At 45.4% G+C, this 14,268-nt stretch overlaps 1 protein-coding gene across 4 annotated transcripts in view; it reads left to right on the plus strand.

Moving 5' to 3' along the window:
- Positions 1–13,499, plus strand: part of MARF1 (meiosis regulator and mRNA stability factor 1) — a 1,350,049-nt gene extending 1,336,550 nt beyond the window's left edge. For all 4 annotated transcript variants that reach the window (XM_069647123.1, XM_069647122.1, XM_069647120.1 and 1 more), the window contains exon 27: positions 10,825–13,499. In XM_069647123.1, coding sequence (XP_069503224.1) covers positions 10,825–11,048 — 224 coding nt within the window. In that variant the 3' untranslated portion in view covers positions 11,049–13,499. The remainder of the gene's footprint in view (positions 1–10,824) is intronic.
- Positions 13,500–14,268: the final 769 nt, after the last annotated feature.

Below are 14,268 nucleotides of genomic sequence, written 5' to 3' on the forward strand. Positions count from 1 at the left end.
CGGGTCATAATCACAGGTATCTTTGTGTCTTCGATTAAATATGACTGACCTAATGTCTGATGGGGAAATAGTTTGCGCTTCCACCCAGGTGTGTGGTGTTTTCCCAGATTCCTCGTACCAATACTTCGCAAAATGTGCCTGGGCGACCAGATAGTAAAGCTCAGTCTGGGGCCGGTATACCCCCGGTGTTATAGGGCTCTGTCATTTTCTCCCACCCAATTCTAGCCGCCTTCCCGTTCCATATAAAGGTTACTACCAACGACCGTAATCTAGTAAAGAAGTCTCTGCCCGGCCATATGGCTATGTTTACAAAAAAATATAATAGTTTGAGAGGGCTATCATCTTGAGTAGAGCTATTTTACCGTATAGGGATATGGGGAGGTGTCCCCAGATCTGTAGCTTAGTGCTCAATGTCTGCAGTGCCTTCTCGTGGTTGTCCACATAAAGGGTTTGTCTGGTTCTACATACTCACACCCCAAGGTATCTGATGTGGTGTTCCGACCATTTAAGGTCGCAGGGCATTTAGTGGAAGGTCTGAGCGGAAACATTTCCGATTTAGCTAAGTTGATGACGTACCCGAATAGTCCGCAAACTCATGTATATCAGTCATAATGGGCGCTATGTTTTTCTCTGGTTCGCGGACGTATAGAAGCGTATCATCCGCATAAAGCGAAATTAGCTGGCTTTAGCCTTTCATGTTTATTCCCTTGCCCCCATGTCTTAGCCGAACAGCTGCTGCCATTGGCTCAATGGTTAAGGTGAACAAGATGGGCGAGAAGGGGCATCCCTGCCTTGTGCCCCTACCTAATTGGAACAGCTCGGAGATGGTTCTGTTGGTGCAAACTCTGGCTCCTGGAGTGGTGTAGAGCAGCCGCACAAATCCAATGAAAGCAGGTCCCACCCCAAATGTTTCCAACACAGTAAAGAGATATACCCATGAAACAGAGTCGAACGCCTTTTCGGCGTCAAGGGTCACAGCAACTGCGCTCCTCCCGGGGTCAATCCGGGCCATTATACCAAATAGTCTACGGAGGTTCAATGCGGTGGATCGCAGGGGAATAAACCCATTCTGATCGGGGTGGACCAATGTGGAGACCAAGGGTAACATTCGGTTCGCCAGCACCTTAGCAAATATCTTAGCATCAACATTGATAAGCGATAAGGGCCTGTATGATGACACGTTGCTAGGCGGGCGTCAGGGCTTGGGTAACAGTTATGATGGCTTCCCTCATTGTTTGGGGCAGTATGCCTCCCTCTAGGGCTTCCTCGCAGGTCTCCGGCATTACGGGAATTAGTTATGTGCGGAACTCCTTATAGAATTAAGCCCCTACCCCATCGGAGCCCGGTGCTTTGCCCAACGCTAGCCCCATGATTGCCTCACCTACTTCCTCCGCAGTGATAGGTTGATCTAGGGCCGTTTTATTTTCGAGTTACATTTGTGGGAGCCCCAACAACGCTAAGTATGTCTTAATCTCAGTGGCCGTTTTGCTATCTCTATTTGAATACAGTGTTTGATAAAATTTGGCAAATTCCCCATTTATACCCTCTTTGCTTGTCTTCACCTCGCCAGTCGCATTGTGTATGCTAGTAATTGAATGTGGCTGTCTCTCATGCTTAATCAGGTTGGCCAATGTGCTACCCGCCTTATTGCCCTCGCCGTATCTGCGTGCTCTGGCAGGGGCTGCCATATATTGTGTTTCTCTGGTGGCCAGATCATTGAAGTTTCAAATACATTTATGAATCTCGGCCAGAATGGCCCTGTCATGTGTGCGGCTATAGGTTTCCTCAAGTTTGTTTAAGGCATTTTCTACCTCTTCCAACTCCCTTCTCACTCCCCTCAGGAGGCCAGTATATTTCGAGATAAGTGCCCCCCTAGCCCAGACCTTGAAGGTTTCCCACACTGTGGAGACCCGTGCCACTGTCCCAATGTTAGTAAAAAAACTCTATTATTTCCGCTCGTAGGGACTCCACTATCCTTGGGTCGCCAAGCATCCCACCCGGCATTCTCCATCTCCTAGCAGGCCTGGGAACATCCCTTAGCCAAAGCTCCAGTACAACAGGGGAGTGGTCAGACAGTGTACGGGGCAGGATTTCGCAGCTGTGCAGCATCTCTGATAGGCCCTGTGATACAAAGAAATAGCCTATTCGTGACTCACTGTCATGGACGTATGAGTAGTAGGTGTAACATCTAGCATCTGGGTGTAATGTGCGCCATGCATCTATCGGTGCCATTTGTGGAAGTAGTTGCCCCAGTGTCAGCTCCATTCTGGTTGGTGTCCTCATTTTCACTGTCACCGGGTCTAGGGCCATGTTGAAGTCCCCACCCCATATTATGGAAGAGTTTATTAAGGGTTTCATATATATTTAAGTAGAAGTCTGGATCATCGATGTTAGGGCCATATGTATTCACCAATGTAATTTGCTTTCCAGCTATTCCCCCCCCATACCAGAACAGATCTACTCAGCGTGTCAACTTTGTGCCCCGCTGCCTGGAACCCCAGCGAGGGATGTATGAGGATGATTAACCCTCTGGACTGGGATGAGTAGTTTGTATAATATCGTGTCTTCCCCCATTTGGGCATTATATTTACATTCACTACACCCATTGCATGAGTTTCTTGTAGCATCACAATTTGGGGGCAATGTCTAGAAACATAATTGCTAACCTTCCTGGCTTTCATTCGGTTGTTCAATCCCCTTACATTCCAGGACCGAAATGGTATTCTCAGCCCCCCTGTAACGCCACTTCCATGTGTATTTGTACCTGCCATACCATCAGCCGATCCCAGTATTCGCATGGCGGGAGCAGCAACCGCGAGACCACTTAACATTCAAATCAACCTCAAAAACCAAGCAACTGACCCCCCCCCCCCCCCATTTCACCCGTAGCTCAACATAGCTAACTGTTACCTTGTATCCTGGCCCCCTACCCGCATCATCTCCCCAAACTTGACGATGCTGCCCATTATCACTCAAAACTCGCCCGGTGGGCTTTTCCACTGAGCTAGTGGACCTTTCCAGAGGGACAGCTAATGTTGCAATCTGGCCGTGCACGTTGGAGGCTCCACGGCTCGGTAAACAACGGATCTTGGTCCAGTTCAATTGTGTTGACTTTTAGAAGACATAGTACTATTGCAGGGATCGTGTAACTTCATCCGTCTGCCGGATCTCTTCTTTGTTCGCGAGGGTTAGGCCTCGCATTTTGATCCCTCATTCGATCTCTGGGGGGCAACATGATGGAGGCCTCCACATATGCCATGGCTTTGGCAGGGTTCTCAAAGAAGTGGGCTCTTCCTCTGTGCTGGATTCTCATTTTTGCGGGGAAAATTAGAGCATAGGGACCATTACGGAGCCGTAGTTGTTTCTTGACCATCTCATAGGTCCTACGTTGTGTTTGTATGTTCGCAGAGAAATCTGGATATATATGAATTCTGTTTTCTTTGCAGTGCAGCGTTCCTTTTTCTCTGGACAGTCGGAGTATTGTGTCAATATCTCTATAGTTTAGAAGGCGTGCAATGATGGTGCCGGGTGGAGCACCTGGCTTTGGAGGTGGGGCAAGAGTATGATGCCCGCTATGTCCCTTTTACAAATTATGCCAGACGTTCTGGTGTCCAAGAGTATGATGAGCTCTTTCCACAAGGAAGTGGTTCAAAAGGGATTCTGTCCCCAATACAGACTTCAGCAGATCTTCCACCTGCCTTTCCATGGAGCCTTTGCCAAACTTCTCTGAAACCCCGACAATGCGAATGTTATTTCTGCGGTACCTAGATTCAAGATCCTCACACTTGCTTTGGGTTTTGCGCAGCTCGGTCTTGAATAGGGCTATGTCCCGGGCATGCTGCGAAATCCCATCTTCGTTTGAGTTTATCCTGTTTTCTGCTTCCGAAATGCGAGCGCTTTCCTTTTCCACTCATGCTTTCAGGGATCCAATCGTCGCCACTATGTCATCCAACTTGACGTTGACAGCCAGGAACCCATTCTACACAATTGTTGCCAGGCGATCTAAAGGGTCTGTGTCTCGGCTTTCGGGTGTTTGTGCCGTCCCTCCTGTTGCAGCATGCGGCTGGGAGCTGGCAAAGGAGTCCATTGGGCCAGGTCTTTTTTTTTTCCCCCTGCAGCCTTTTTTCTCAGTGCGGCCCATTAGACAACACTACCACTTTTGGGGTGGATTGTGCTCTCCCACGTATATATGACTGCTGCCCTGGTGACCAATGTCGAATTACAGCGGTTATAATGGAGGGTGGTGTTGCAGCCTTTGCCCCGTTTCCCAGCTCGGGGTGTGTTGCAATGCAGGTGGGGGACTGGGTTCTATCTCGCCCAGGTGTACACACCTCCACCCTCCCCCTCCCCCGCCGGATTATTATTGAACTCCCACAGTTTCTCCCATGAACACTGATTAAGGCCAAGGGGTATGCTGTTTCCTGTGCGATTCCCTTCAACCCTTTAATGTTGTGGTGACCAGTTGTCCCTGCACCCGGGCCACCTTGGCCCGTTGTCTCGCTTCTCCCCACTCTCTCTGGGGTCCAGGATCTCTGCTCTCACACAGTTGCCATCCTGCCCGCTATGTCCCTTTTATAAATTATGCCGGACGTTCTGGTGTCCAGTAAAGGAGTTCAATGGGTATGAATGAAAGTGTTTTAGCGGCTTTTGTCTAGTCTCACAGTTCAGGGCATGCCGCAGTATATGAGGGGTTGGGTCCTGTCTCGCCTTGGGCGTATTCCCCTGTCGTGCGGGTTGCTGTATTTCATTTCTCCCTACCCTCAAGTGGGCATTGGGTGAGCCCAGAGGGTACACACTTTATCCTCCGACCTGCAGCACACCCCTCTCCGAAGCTGTGGCAACAAGCTTTATTTATCTCTGGGAAGCACTTGCCGTGTTATGTTTATCCCCGCATACACGGGGGGGGCCCAGGTGTACCATTTTCAAATGTTTGTCAGCCCCCGGCCGTGTCCTTTCCCGCAGCGTACCCCTCGCCTTTATAATGCTGTGGCGGTGAGCTGCCTTTATCTCGGGGCATCACCAGCCATGTTGCTGCATTTGTTCCAACTCTCACGAGGGCCTAGGTTCACTGTGTTCAAATGTGTCGGCCCCCCAGCAGTGTTCTTCCCCCGAGTGTAAGTCAGCCAGTATTTCAGGGGCACCGGCGCACCCCCCCACCGACCCCCAGCGGTCCTCTTACTTCACCAGCGTTACCTCAGCTGGACTTCAGCCGCGGGGGGGGGGGGGATCGGGCCCTGAGGGGGTATGTGTTGCCGTCACAGGCGTATCTTCAGCCACTCGATAGGATTTTCCTCTCGGAACCTGACCTGGGGAGGTCTGCGTTCGTGTCTTTTCTCGGATGGAGGGAAGAAAAGCGGAGTGTTGCCGCCTTCCAGCAGCACCTGTGTTTTGATGGGCTGCTCCTCCCCCACCTGGCCGGCCCGCAGTTGCGAGCTCCGGGCTCGTGTAGACGTTGCGTGGAGCCCTCGGGCAGCAGCGTTGCAGCTCTTCAGACGCTGCAGCTTCCCCCGCGGATATCTGTTGCCCCGGAGCAGACGTGTTCCGTTTTTTCAGGATCTCTTCCCCAGACATTCCGCCGTAATATTCTGTAGGTATTCGTCAAACAACTTGGAACTGGAAGGATATACTTGATACAAGGATTTCAAACTAGCCGGAGCTCTCCACCTAGGCAGCCGTTTTAGACGTGCGCAACAGCGCCCCTCACCGTAAAAGCATTTCCGATGATTGTAGCTGCTTAGATTCACATGCGCCCACCCTTCCTCCACGCTCGAATGGAAGGAGCATTGACGTCTACTGCTTTCTCTCTTTTCTGTACTCGCTCACGATAGTCGTAAGGCTCCCTCACGGCAGAAAAAATACAATCAGAGGTACCTCAATGCGTGAGGGATTACGTCATGTCAGGGATAGTGTTGCAGGCATGCCCATATTGATGTCTCCTATCGATTCTCTTGTGAATCTAAGCAGATACAATCGTCAGAAATGCTTTTACGGTAAGTAATGCATGTCATTCAAGATATGTAATCTGTGGGAGAAAGGACTGATGCGTTAGAAAGAACAATAGCCAGAGTTAAGAAATGTTTTCTTTTCAAGCATAGCTTGTCAGTTCATGCACAAGTTTCTTTTATAATACTGAAGTCTCAAATAATGTATATGTGGCATAGGTCAGCCAAATGTTGTACAAGTTAGATGCAAGAAAATACCGAACTCCTTCACACTACACATTTTCTTCTTGAAGAACAAAAAATGGTCTAGCTGGGGCTGAGCCAGCTGTCCCAGTAGAAATGATAAGCCCTTTCTACAGTTAACTGGCCCAGGCTATAAACAAGCTCTGTTGTGCCAGTTACTTATTCAATCACAACTTCCTGCCACAGTGCATACTTGCATTATAGTAAATTGGACATTTTTCTAAGGTTTCACTGGATCCATAACGGTAGCAAGTCAAATTCCTATGCAGGACTATAAAGGAAGCTTGGTGTTTCATATGTAACTTGTCTTAGGTTTGCGTATTCTAATTACGGATGGTGCGGCTAATGCAGTTTGGGGTGATGGTGCTTCTCATGGGCGTAGGAAGAGAGCTGCTACCCCCTTTCGCATGCATGGATGAGAGTGGCAACTCTGCATGGTCACCATCTTGCTGCCCCGTGGTGTGTGTCCTCCAGCCTCTGAGTTCAGCCGTGCCCAAGAGTTGATCATAGGCCATGTTGGCGAGAAATATGTGGCCTTGTTTTGTACACATTCGGCGGAGCCCAAGTTCTGGTGGGGGTATGTGCTGCACAGGCTCCCCAAAGGGCCAGAAAGCCCAGCTTGGGTTCCTATACCTTTCAATATGACAGTGTATAGGAGGAATGTAGATGCAATATAACCAGTTTATTAAAAACATTTCTGTATTCTTTCAGGCATGTACCATCCACAGCTCTGCAATGAGATGTTGAAGCAGATTGTATCTGTCCAGACCGCAAGTATCTCAGATTCTTGAAACAAGCTTGATCTATTCAGGATTAACTTTCGTCAGCAGATTGGCTCCAGTTGAATCAAATCTGAAACTGTGATGCAGTTCTCGACATCTTTGTATGAAATGAGTCTACCTACAACACAATGTAGGTTTCGCCACAGAAGCAATGTTCTAAATATGTAGACTTTGAGAAACCTGGTTCTTCCTTGCTACTCTTGAACATCAGGCTTTCAGGACCACCTACCCTCTGGTGTGGGTTTGAAAAGGTCAAAAATTATTACACAGATTTACACTTGGGTTATTCTCCTGACTCTCAATGGTAGCTGTGAAAGAGCATTGTTCACAAGCAAGCTTATGCACACAGCTTACAATAAAGCACAGTATATTTATTACTTGCAATATATTTTGTATGTAAAGTTGTGCAGTACTTCTTTTACGTCTAAGGTGCCACCATAGCGATCTTCTTTTACAGGCTATACGGCAAAACTTTATATCTAAGCCTTTTCCTTTCTAACATCTCAACTACAGTGTGTAAAGTGACACTGCCTCCCTCCTCTTGGTTCTCTTTAAATTTGACCTCCTCAAAGTAAATAGAACGTTCTTCAGTAGATTTTAAAACCTTATAGTACTTATAACCACCTTGCTTACTGCAAGACTAAAGTCTTGCCACTTTCCCTACTGATCTAGTTTGACTTCAGTAATCTTCTCCTAGAGACCACATCAGTGGTGTATTTGTTGTGCCATACAAGTGCCTAAATTAAATATACCAGTTTATCATGGGGGGGATGGTCGGGCGAGATGGTTAGTATGTGCCCATGTATGACCTTGTGTTAGAACTGTAGTTTTGAACTTCATCCTTCAGCTGGAGATTGGATTTTTGATTGAACTAACAAACGGACCCAAAAAAGGGAACCTAATAGCATTATGTATGAAAAAAACTAACTTCAAGGCCTGCTTTCCGTTATGCACTATACGGACGGTCAGTGTTTTAGGTTTGTTTTTTTGTGACCCTGTGAGAAGTAATGAGTATTTTGGAACACTTATTAAATGTCTCTCATATATTCCATCCTTTATTTAAGGAGCGGTACAATATTAGTTCAGTTTTATAGGAATGGATGGGAAAAGTTAGAGGCCCTGCCACTGTGAAGGAGGATCTAACCCACAGCGGTGGATTCTGCATCCATTGACCTAAGGAGACCCCAAGGAAGTGTCCCGGAATCGGATCATGGACTCGGAACCCCAGAAGAAGTTGCAGAACAGGAGGGCCACAATAAGTCTGAGGAAACGCAGTACAGACTTGCCTCCCAATGATCTCTACCACAGGCCAGGGTGACACCTGTGACACCTACAGGTGAGTATTGTGAATAACCCTTCCAATGACCCAAAAGTAAATGCGTGGTTTCGATGGGAACTGTTCGCAGACCCAAAGCAACCTGGTAAGTGAACAGCTTTTTTCCCCAAAGGTGTGCTTTTCAGGATCTGGTCGTCAAGGTCTTGCACCCCGATCCAACAGTCTTCGAGAAATTTAAACTGGACTTCTATCAGCAAAAAAGGGAAATGCCCAAGCCACTGCACTCAGCAAATATTGCCAAGTGTGTGCTTTAAAAATGGTCAAAATGGCAGGTGTCTGTGGGGAAAAAACCTTCTGCAGACCTGCCACCTCCAATTCGAAGAACAAGCGAGCAAGAATGAGTTAGGTCAGGGCGGGTAACCTAAATAACCCTGTGAAAGGGGGTTAGCCAAAAGGCAGCCAGCTAATCACAAAAAAGGGGAGGGGCAGAGGGTCAGATGGGCAACCATTCTGGTTGGTCACCGAGACTGCAACCTTGACCACAACCACCCCGACAGGAAGTGTGAGGTGTAGTCCAGGGAGCAACACTAAACAAGTTAGGACCAATTGTCATTCGCCGTCCTTTTTGGCATTTGTATCCGCGTTGGCGGTTACGCGCTGGAAGGGCGTGCGGAGGTTCCGCTCCGTGATTTCTCTGTTACGCACCCTACGGTCTAGTGGTTTTCCAACATGGCACCGCTGGTAGTATTTCTTTCCTCCTCTCTTTACTGCGCTAGCTCGCTCCTTTGGGTTTACACGCTAGTTTTCCAGCCTTGACCACCTCGGTCACTTATCTGTACTTTCGGTCCGCCTTCCCCGGACTACCTCTCTCTCTCTTCCTTCCCTCTCCTCGCCTCTTTTCTCAGCTCTACGGTGCGCTGTTCTCCACGCCCGCCTTCTCTGCCTTACCTTTCGGCTGCGCTGTCATTCAGCCGCCCTGGTTCCTGTTGCTCCGGAGTTGTTTTTCTCTGTTGGTACCCTTTCCGGTGGCTCTTTCTCTCCGGATCCTTCTTGCTTTGGATGTCCGGCTTCGCCTGCTCCCATCAGCTACCTGCCTCAAGAACTCCACTACAGCTCCACTACAACTGCTTGCTCCAGATCCTCTCAAACTGCTGCACTCCTCGGAGGGTTTTTTCTGCCTGTACAGGCTTTTTCCCTTCGTACTGTCTGGTCTCGGGAAGGGGGCCCCAGGTTTGCTATACTTTAGCACTCACTGTGGCTTCCTCTCGAGACAGATACTTTCAACACAAAAAGGAGAAGGACTATCTCTCTCACAGGCAACTGCAACCTGAGGACTTTGAATCAGATGAGGAGAGTGGGGAGGAACGGGAGTTAGCGGAATCGGCCAAACAGGACACCAATATGGCGGTTCCCATGGTGGGCTCTCGGAGATCCCACATGGTGTGAATGGCCATTTTAAAGCCACCTTGTGCTCACCTAGGCAAAGGGAAGTCCTAGAGAACTAAATAACGGAGTACGATTTAAAGAAATCCATTGGTACCCCAATGGCAACCAAAAAGATAAATTGTGCGACCAATCCGGTAAAATGGCTTACACGCTTGGTAAAGCCAAAATGAAAACTAAGATACCACCAGCCTATTCCCGAACACCAATTTATAGTGACACAATAACACTAGGGTAGACCTGGGGAGACTGAGAGGCAACCTTGTGAATGGGCACCGTAGGGACAATCCAATACCATATACCGTGCTTAAAGTATAAAGGGACATACTGGCAGAGGGACAACAGGATCACCTAAAGCGATCAAGGCACAAAAAAGACTGGGGAGGATAAGCAAATCGTTGAGGGGCCCTATAAAGTGGCTCTAGAATCCCCAAAATAAGATTTCTGGCTTTACACTTAAGCGTGCTCTCCCAGTGTTACCTAGTAGGCACAGTATGTGAAGGAACTGTGTGACCAAACTTTTAAAGCATCTGCTCTTGTTAATGGTCCATAGAAAAATGAAACTAGCACCGTTTAACTGACTAAATTACATTTGTGATGTTTTATCAGTAGCAACTGCCATGTAGTAGCCAGTCTTTCTAAGAAATGTGCGTAATTTTCTGTTTAATATATCGTTTTTTTTGTTTTAGCTATTCTGTTGCATATGGATTTCCACATTTTTGAGTGTTTACTTGTCCATACGGACAGAGACAGCCGCCCCAAACAATGTTTTCCACATGTATCGTTTATTTTACTTGTGTGATTGGTTTAAAATTGTTTTTACATTCTGAAAGAAAGATTTCGAAAGGCCACCTGACTCAACTAAGTGATATGCTACATGTCTATGTATTTCAGTATTCATGGCAGGAAAAACATTACCTTAGTTTAAGTGTGCGTATTCTAGATATAATTTTGGGGTACTGTACGTTCCTGTACAAGGAGATTGCATGAGCTAACTGCTTGTCAAAGCACCATATTTAGTGTTTCCAGTTGAATTGTGATGAACAAATATCGCATGCATGTAAATCCAAATGCTGCCATTTTCATTCTATTCGTATGTCTGCAAGAAGGTGGTAAAACATATACTTTTTTTCCACAGAAATTACTGTTTTGTCAGACGAAAATCAAACCTCTGCAACCACAGAACATGTCGGTGATCCTATGAAGTCTTTTCAAACGCATACTAAAGACAACGGTTCGTCTGGGTTCTTGGAAGTGCAAGCACGTAGCAAAGCAGCAACTGAAAGCCCAGCAAAAAAACAAAGCCGAAACAAAGTGAAACTGGCAGCAAGATTTTCATTCGCACCGGTTACCAAACTTTAATCTACTCTTCCAGCTGTTTATGGTGCAATATGGCTTGCAATGAATTGGAATGTTAGCCGTAATCACTTTTACTGCAAGTAAAAGGTCTCCAAACCTTATTTTATACTTGGAGCTCATCTGTGATGGTCGGACTGCTAATTGTTTACTTGGGCTGGTCACCCTACCGTTTCCCTGTGATGCATCCTACAACAGCCGAGGAATTATGACATTAATTTCAACCCATGTGACACATTTTATTTTCCCCTTTGCAGACAAGTTAATTTGTCTTACTTGTCGGCCTTTTCAACTAAAACGTAGCTGGAAAAGATGAAGGCATCAAGAGGTGGGACATTATGACTGAAGTTGGCCACCAAATCCTTACAGATTAACGTTTAAGTGTAATCTATGGAAAGGGCCCAAGCCTTCGGTATTGGACGGTGCTTTAGGCTTTTATTTTGAAACACCCAAGTCATTGAATAATGTGATCAATGAAAATGTTCGTTTTTCCTTCAAAAATGTTTAATGTGGTTCTTGAAGAAGGAATCTGGGTTCATCCTCTCCCATTATGCTACTTTTATGGTGTAGCCTTGTGTGGAACATGCTGTTTCCTGTTGACTGTGGCCAGTTTATGTTGTTCTGGACAGTATTGAAATGTCACTCTTGTCTGTCAAAAACCTGTATTGTAGTTTTGAATTGCTACTTCACAGGTTTGTCTGTGTTGTCTCTTCATAGTTGTAGGCGCTTGCAGAGCCTTGAGAATGATTTCAGGTGACTTGTAACTACAGTGTCATGTTCGGATGTCTGTAAAAGTCTATGCAGATCCAATATATATAATTTATTTTAAATGTTTGCCGTAACTTTGGTACAGAAGACAGCTTTCTGTGGTCCTCTGTTAAATTCGTGGATGTGGGTTAGGGTTATGGCAAGAAACAGTCTTGATGCTGTGGCTTCAAAGTAACGTTTGTGTGTTTGGGCACACATTTCAGTGTGTCTAAAGAGCAGAAGAGTAGAATTTCAAAGTAGAAAGATTCTGAATTTATAAGATATGCATTTAATGCATACATCATGGGTTTTGACCATGAAGGAAGATGCATTCTGATTCAGTAGACCATTTTAAGGCCATTTCCACTAGAAAGGGAGGTTCTCTAGAAATGTGAAGGTTTGCTCTGCTTAACCTTGTTTTGGATTTTTAAGCATGTTTGGTCAATGGGAAGCTTAGTGTTTGGCATGATGCCCTATTGTCTTTTAACTGTCTGTTTTTATTCCAGTTGGGTTACTGCTAGTGCTGCTGTGTGAACACGCTGTGCATTTTGAGCAGTTTCATGCTGACTTTTAAAGTCCAGCCTTGGAAAGTGTGCTGAGCCTGTGAAGGAACCTTATTTAGGGATGGTAGAAATATCCAGTGACTGAAGGCACCTACCCCTTTTGGGTAAACCTGGCCTTTACAATGGGTTGTATTTGCTAGGGGGAGTGACAATTGCTGGTACAATTTGAAAGCCTACTTTTAAAGGTTCTCTACTGGTTCAAGTTTTTGATTGAGGATTTATTTATATTTTGGAATGCTCATGAAAGACAGCAGATGGGCTCAGGTTCCAAATCCAGCAGTGGAAACCTGCCACAACATAGTGGCTAAAGAAGGCTTTTTACTATTTTGGTTTTGCATAACAATATTTTAATATGTGACCTGGCTGTGATCAGTAACACATGTATAGATGTAGAAAAACATTGGAACGTTTTTCTGGCTATTATGGCACAGTGTGCACTCTGAACCAAAAGCATTCCCTCACAGACGTGTTGGTGTAGAATGTGAAGTCAAGGGCGTACATTTGTTTTAGAATGCTTTTAAAGATTTAAAGTGGGTTTAATATTAAAAAAAAGAATCTTTGACTGTTTATAGCTTTTGTAAGGGCCATTGCATCCGAAACTAGTCGAACCTGATACATGTAATATAATTGAGTTCAAATGTGCTGCTTTGCAGTTTCAAGTCACCCTAAATACATTCTTGAAAATGTTCATGCAACTAAAATTGATTTGCACTGGTAATGGGGAGGATTTCTCCATTTATGAAGGTCTGAGTAGATTTCTGAAATGCTGTGTACCTGTAAAATGTGTGCAATTTGAAAAAATAATTTTTCAAACCGTACATTTCGGTACACTTTTTGCAAAATTGTTCACATTTTGTCTAATCACTTTTTTTAAAGTTCAGTCTCATGAAGCAAATGTGAAATGGATTAAACAATTGGAAAAGTGACCAGTTACATTTTCAGCTTATTAAGGAACCATTGATTAGCACCTGTTTATTTTTGGGAGTGGCAGCGAAAAGATTAGGGCCTCACACATATGCACTGTATTTCTTTCTTATTGAAATGTTTTTCGTAACTGTCTTCACTTGTTTAAACACTTATTTTGGCTCAAGTGCTGTCTTATGTGTTGGGACCAAACAGTTTTGTCAATAAAATTCACAAGCAAGCATACGTTTGTATGGCTCATAATTACCACTCTTACTCAGCTCACGTTGTGATGGCAGCGATAGTAAAACACTTCAGTTAGATGGAGAGAGAAAAATAAGTCCACCTTTTTTTGTGAATCTACAACATTTGCATTTGAAGTTTGCAAAGCTGATGCTTAGTTGTTGACCTTTTCTCCTAGTGACACGTAATATTGGTTTTCTTATGATGCCTCCTGCAATTGTATTCACTGTACTGGTGGGTGTCTGTTTTAGCTTAATTTGATTGGTTTTTGCAGTGCACACCTTAAATTAAATTGCCTTAAAGTGTTTTCTTTAACATAATGGATAATTGAGGCCTAGCTCATTAAAGATCCAAGCAAGTAAGTTGCTCACAGTTTACTACTTTGTGTGACACATTTGAGAATCAATCATCGCATGATGGATATTGACAAGTGGATGGCGAGTAACCAGCTTCAACTGAATGAAGCAAAGACCGAGATTGTTCTTTTTGGCGCCCTAAGGGGAGATTTATGGATGAGAAGCAGTCTTTCTCCTCTTATAGTCTCGGTGAGAAACTTCAGTTTGCCAAAAAACTTTAAAACATGGGCTGTGTCTGGCAGGTGAACCTCGGCAGTGAAGTCCGTGTATTATTCCTTACGGATGCTTAGGAACATTCTTCCTTTTCTGTCTCTAGAAGATAATGCAGTGGTTGTAGGGGCAATGACGAATACTCATCTGGATTATTGCAATAGTCTGATGGCAGGTATTACAACTAAGCAGATATCTAGACTC

The sequence above is a fragment of the Ambystoma mexicanum genome, chromosome 2q, assembly GCF_040938575.1.
Source record: "Ambystoma mexicanum isolate Mex_15411 chromosome 2q, UKY_AmexF1_1, whole genome shotgun sequence".
Classification (NCBI taxonomy): domain Eukaryota; kingdom Metazoa; phylum Chordata; class Amphibia; order Caudata; family Ambystomatidae; genus Ambystoma; species Ambystoma mexicanum.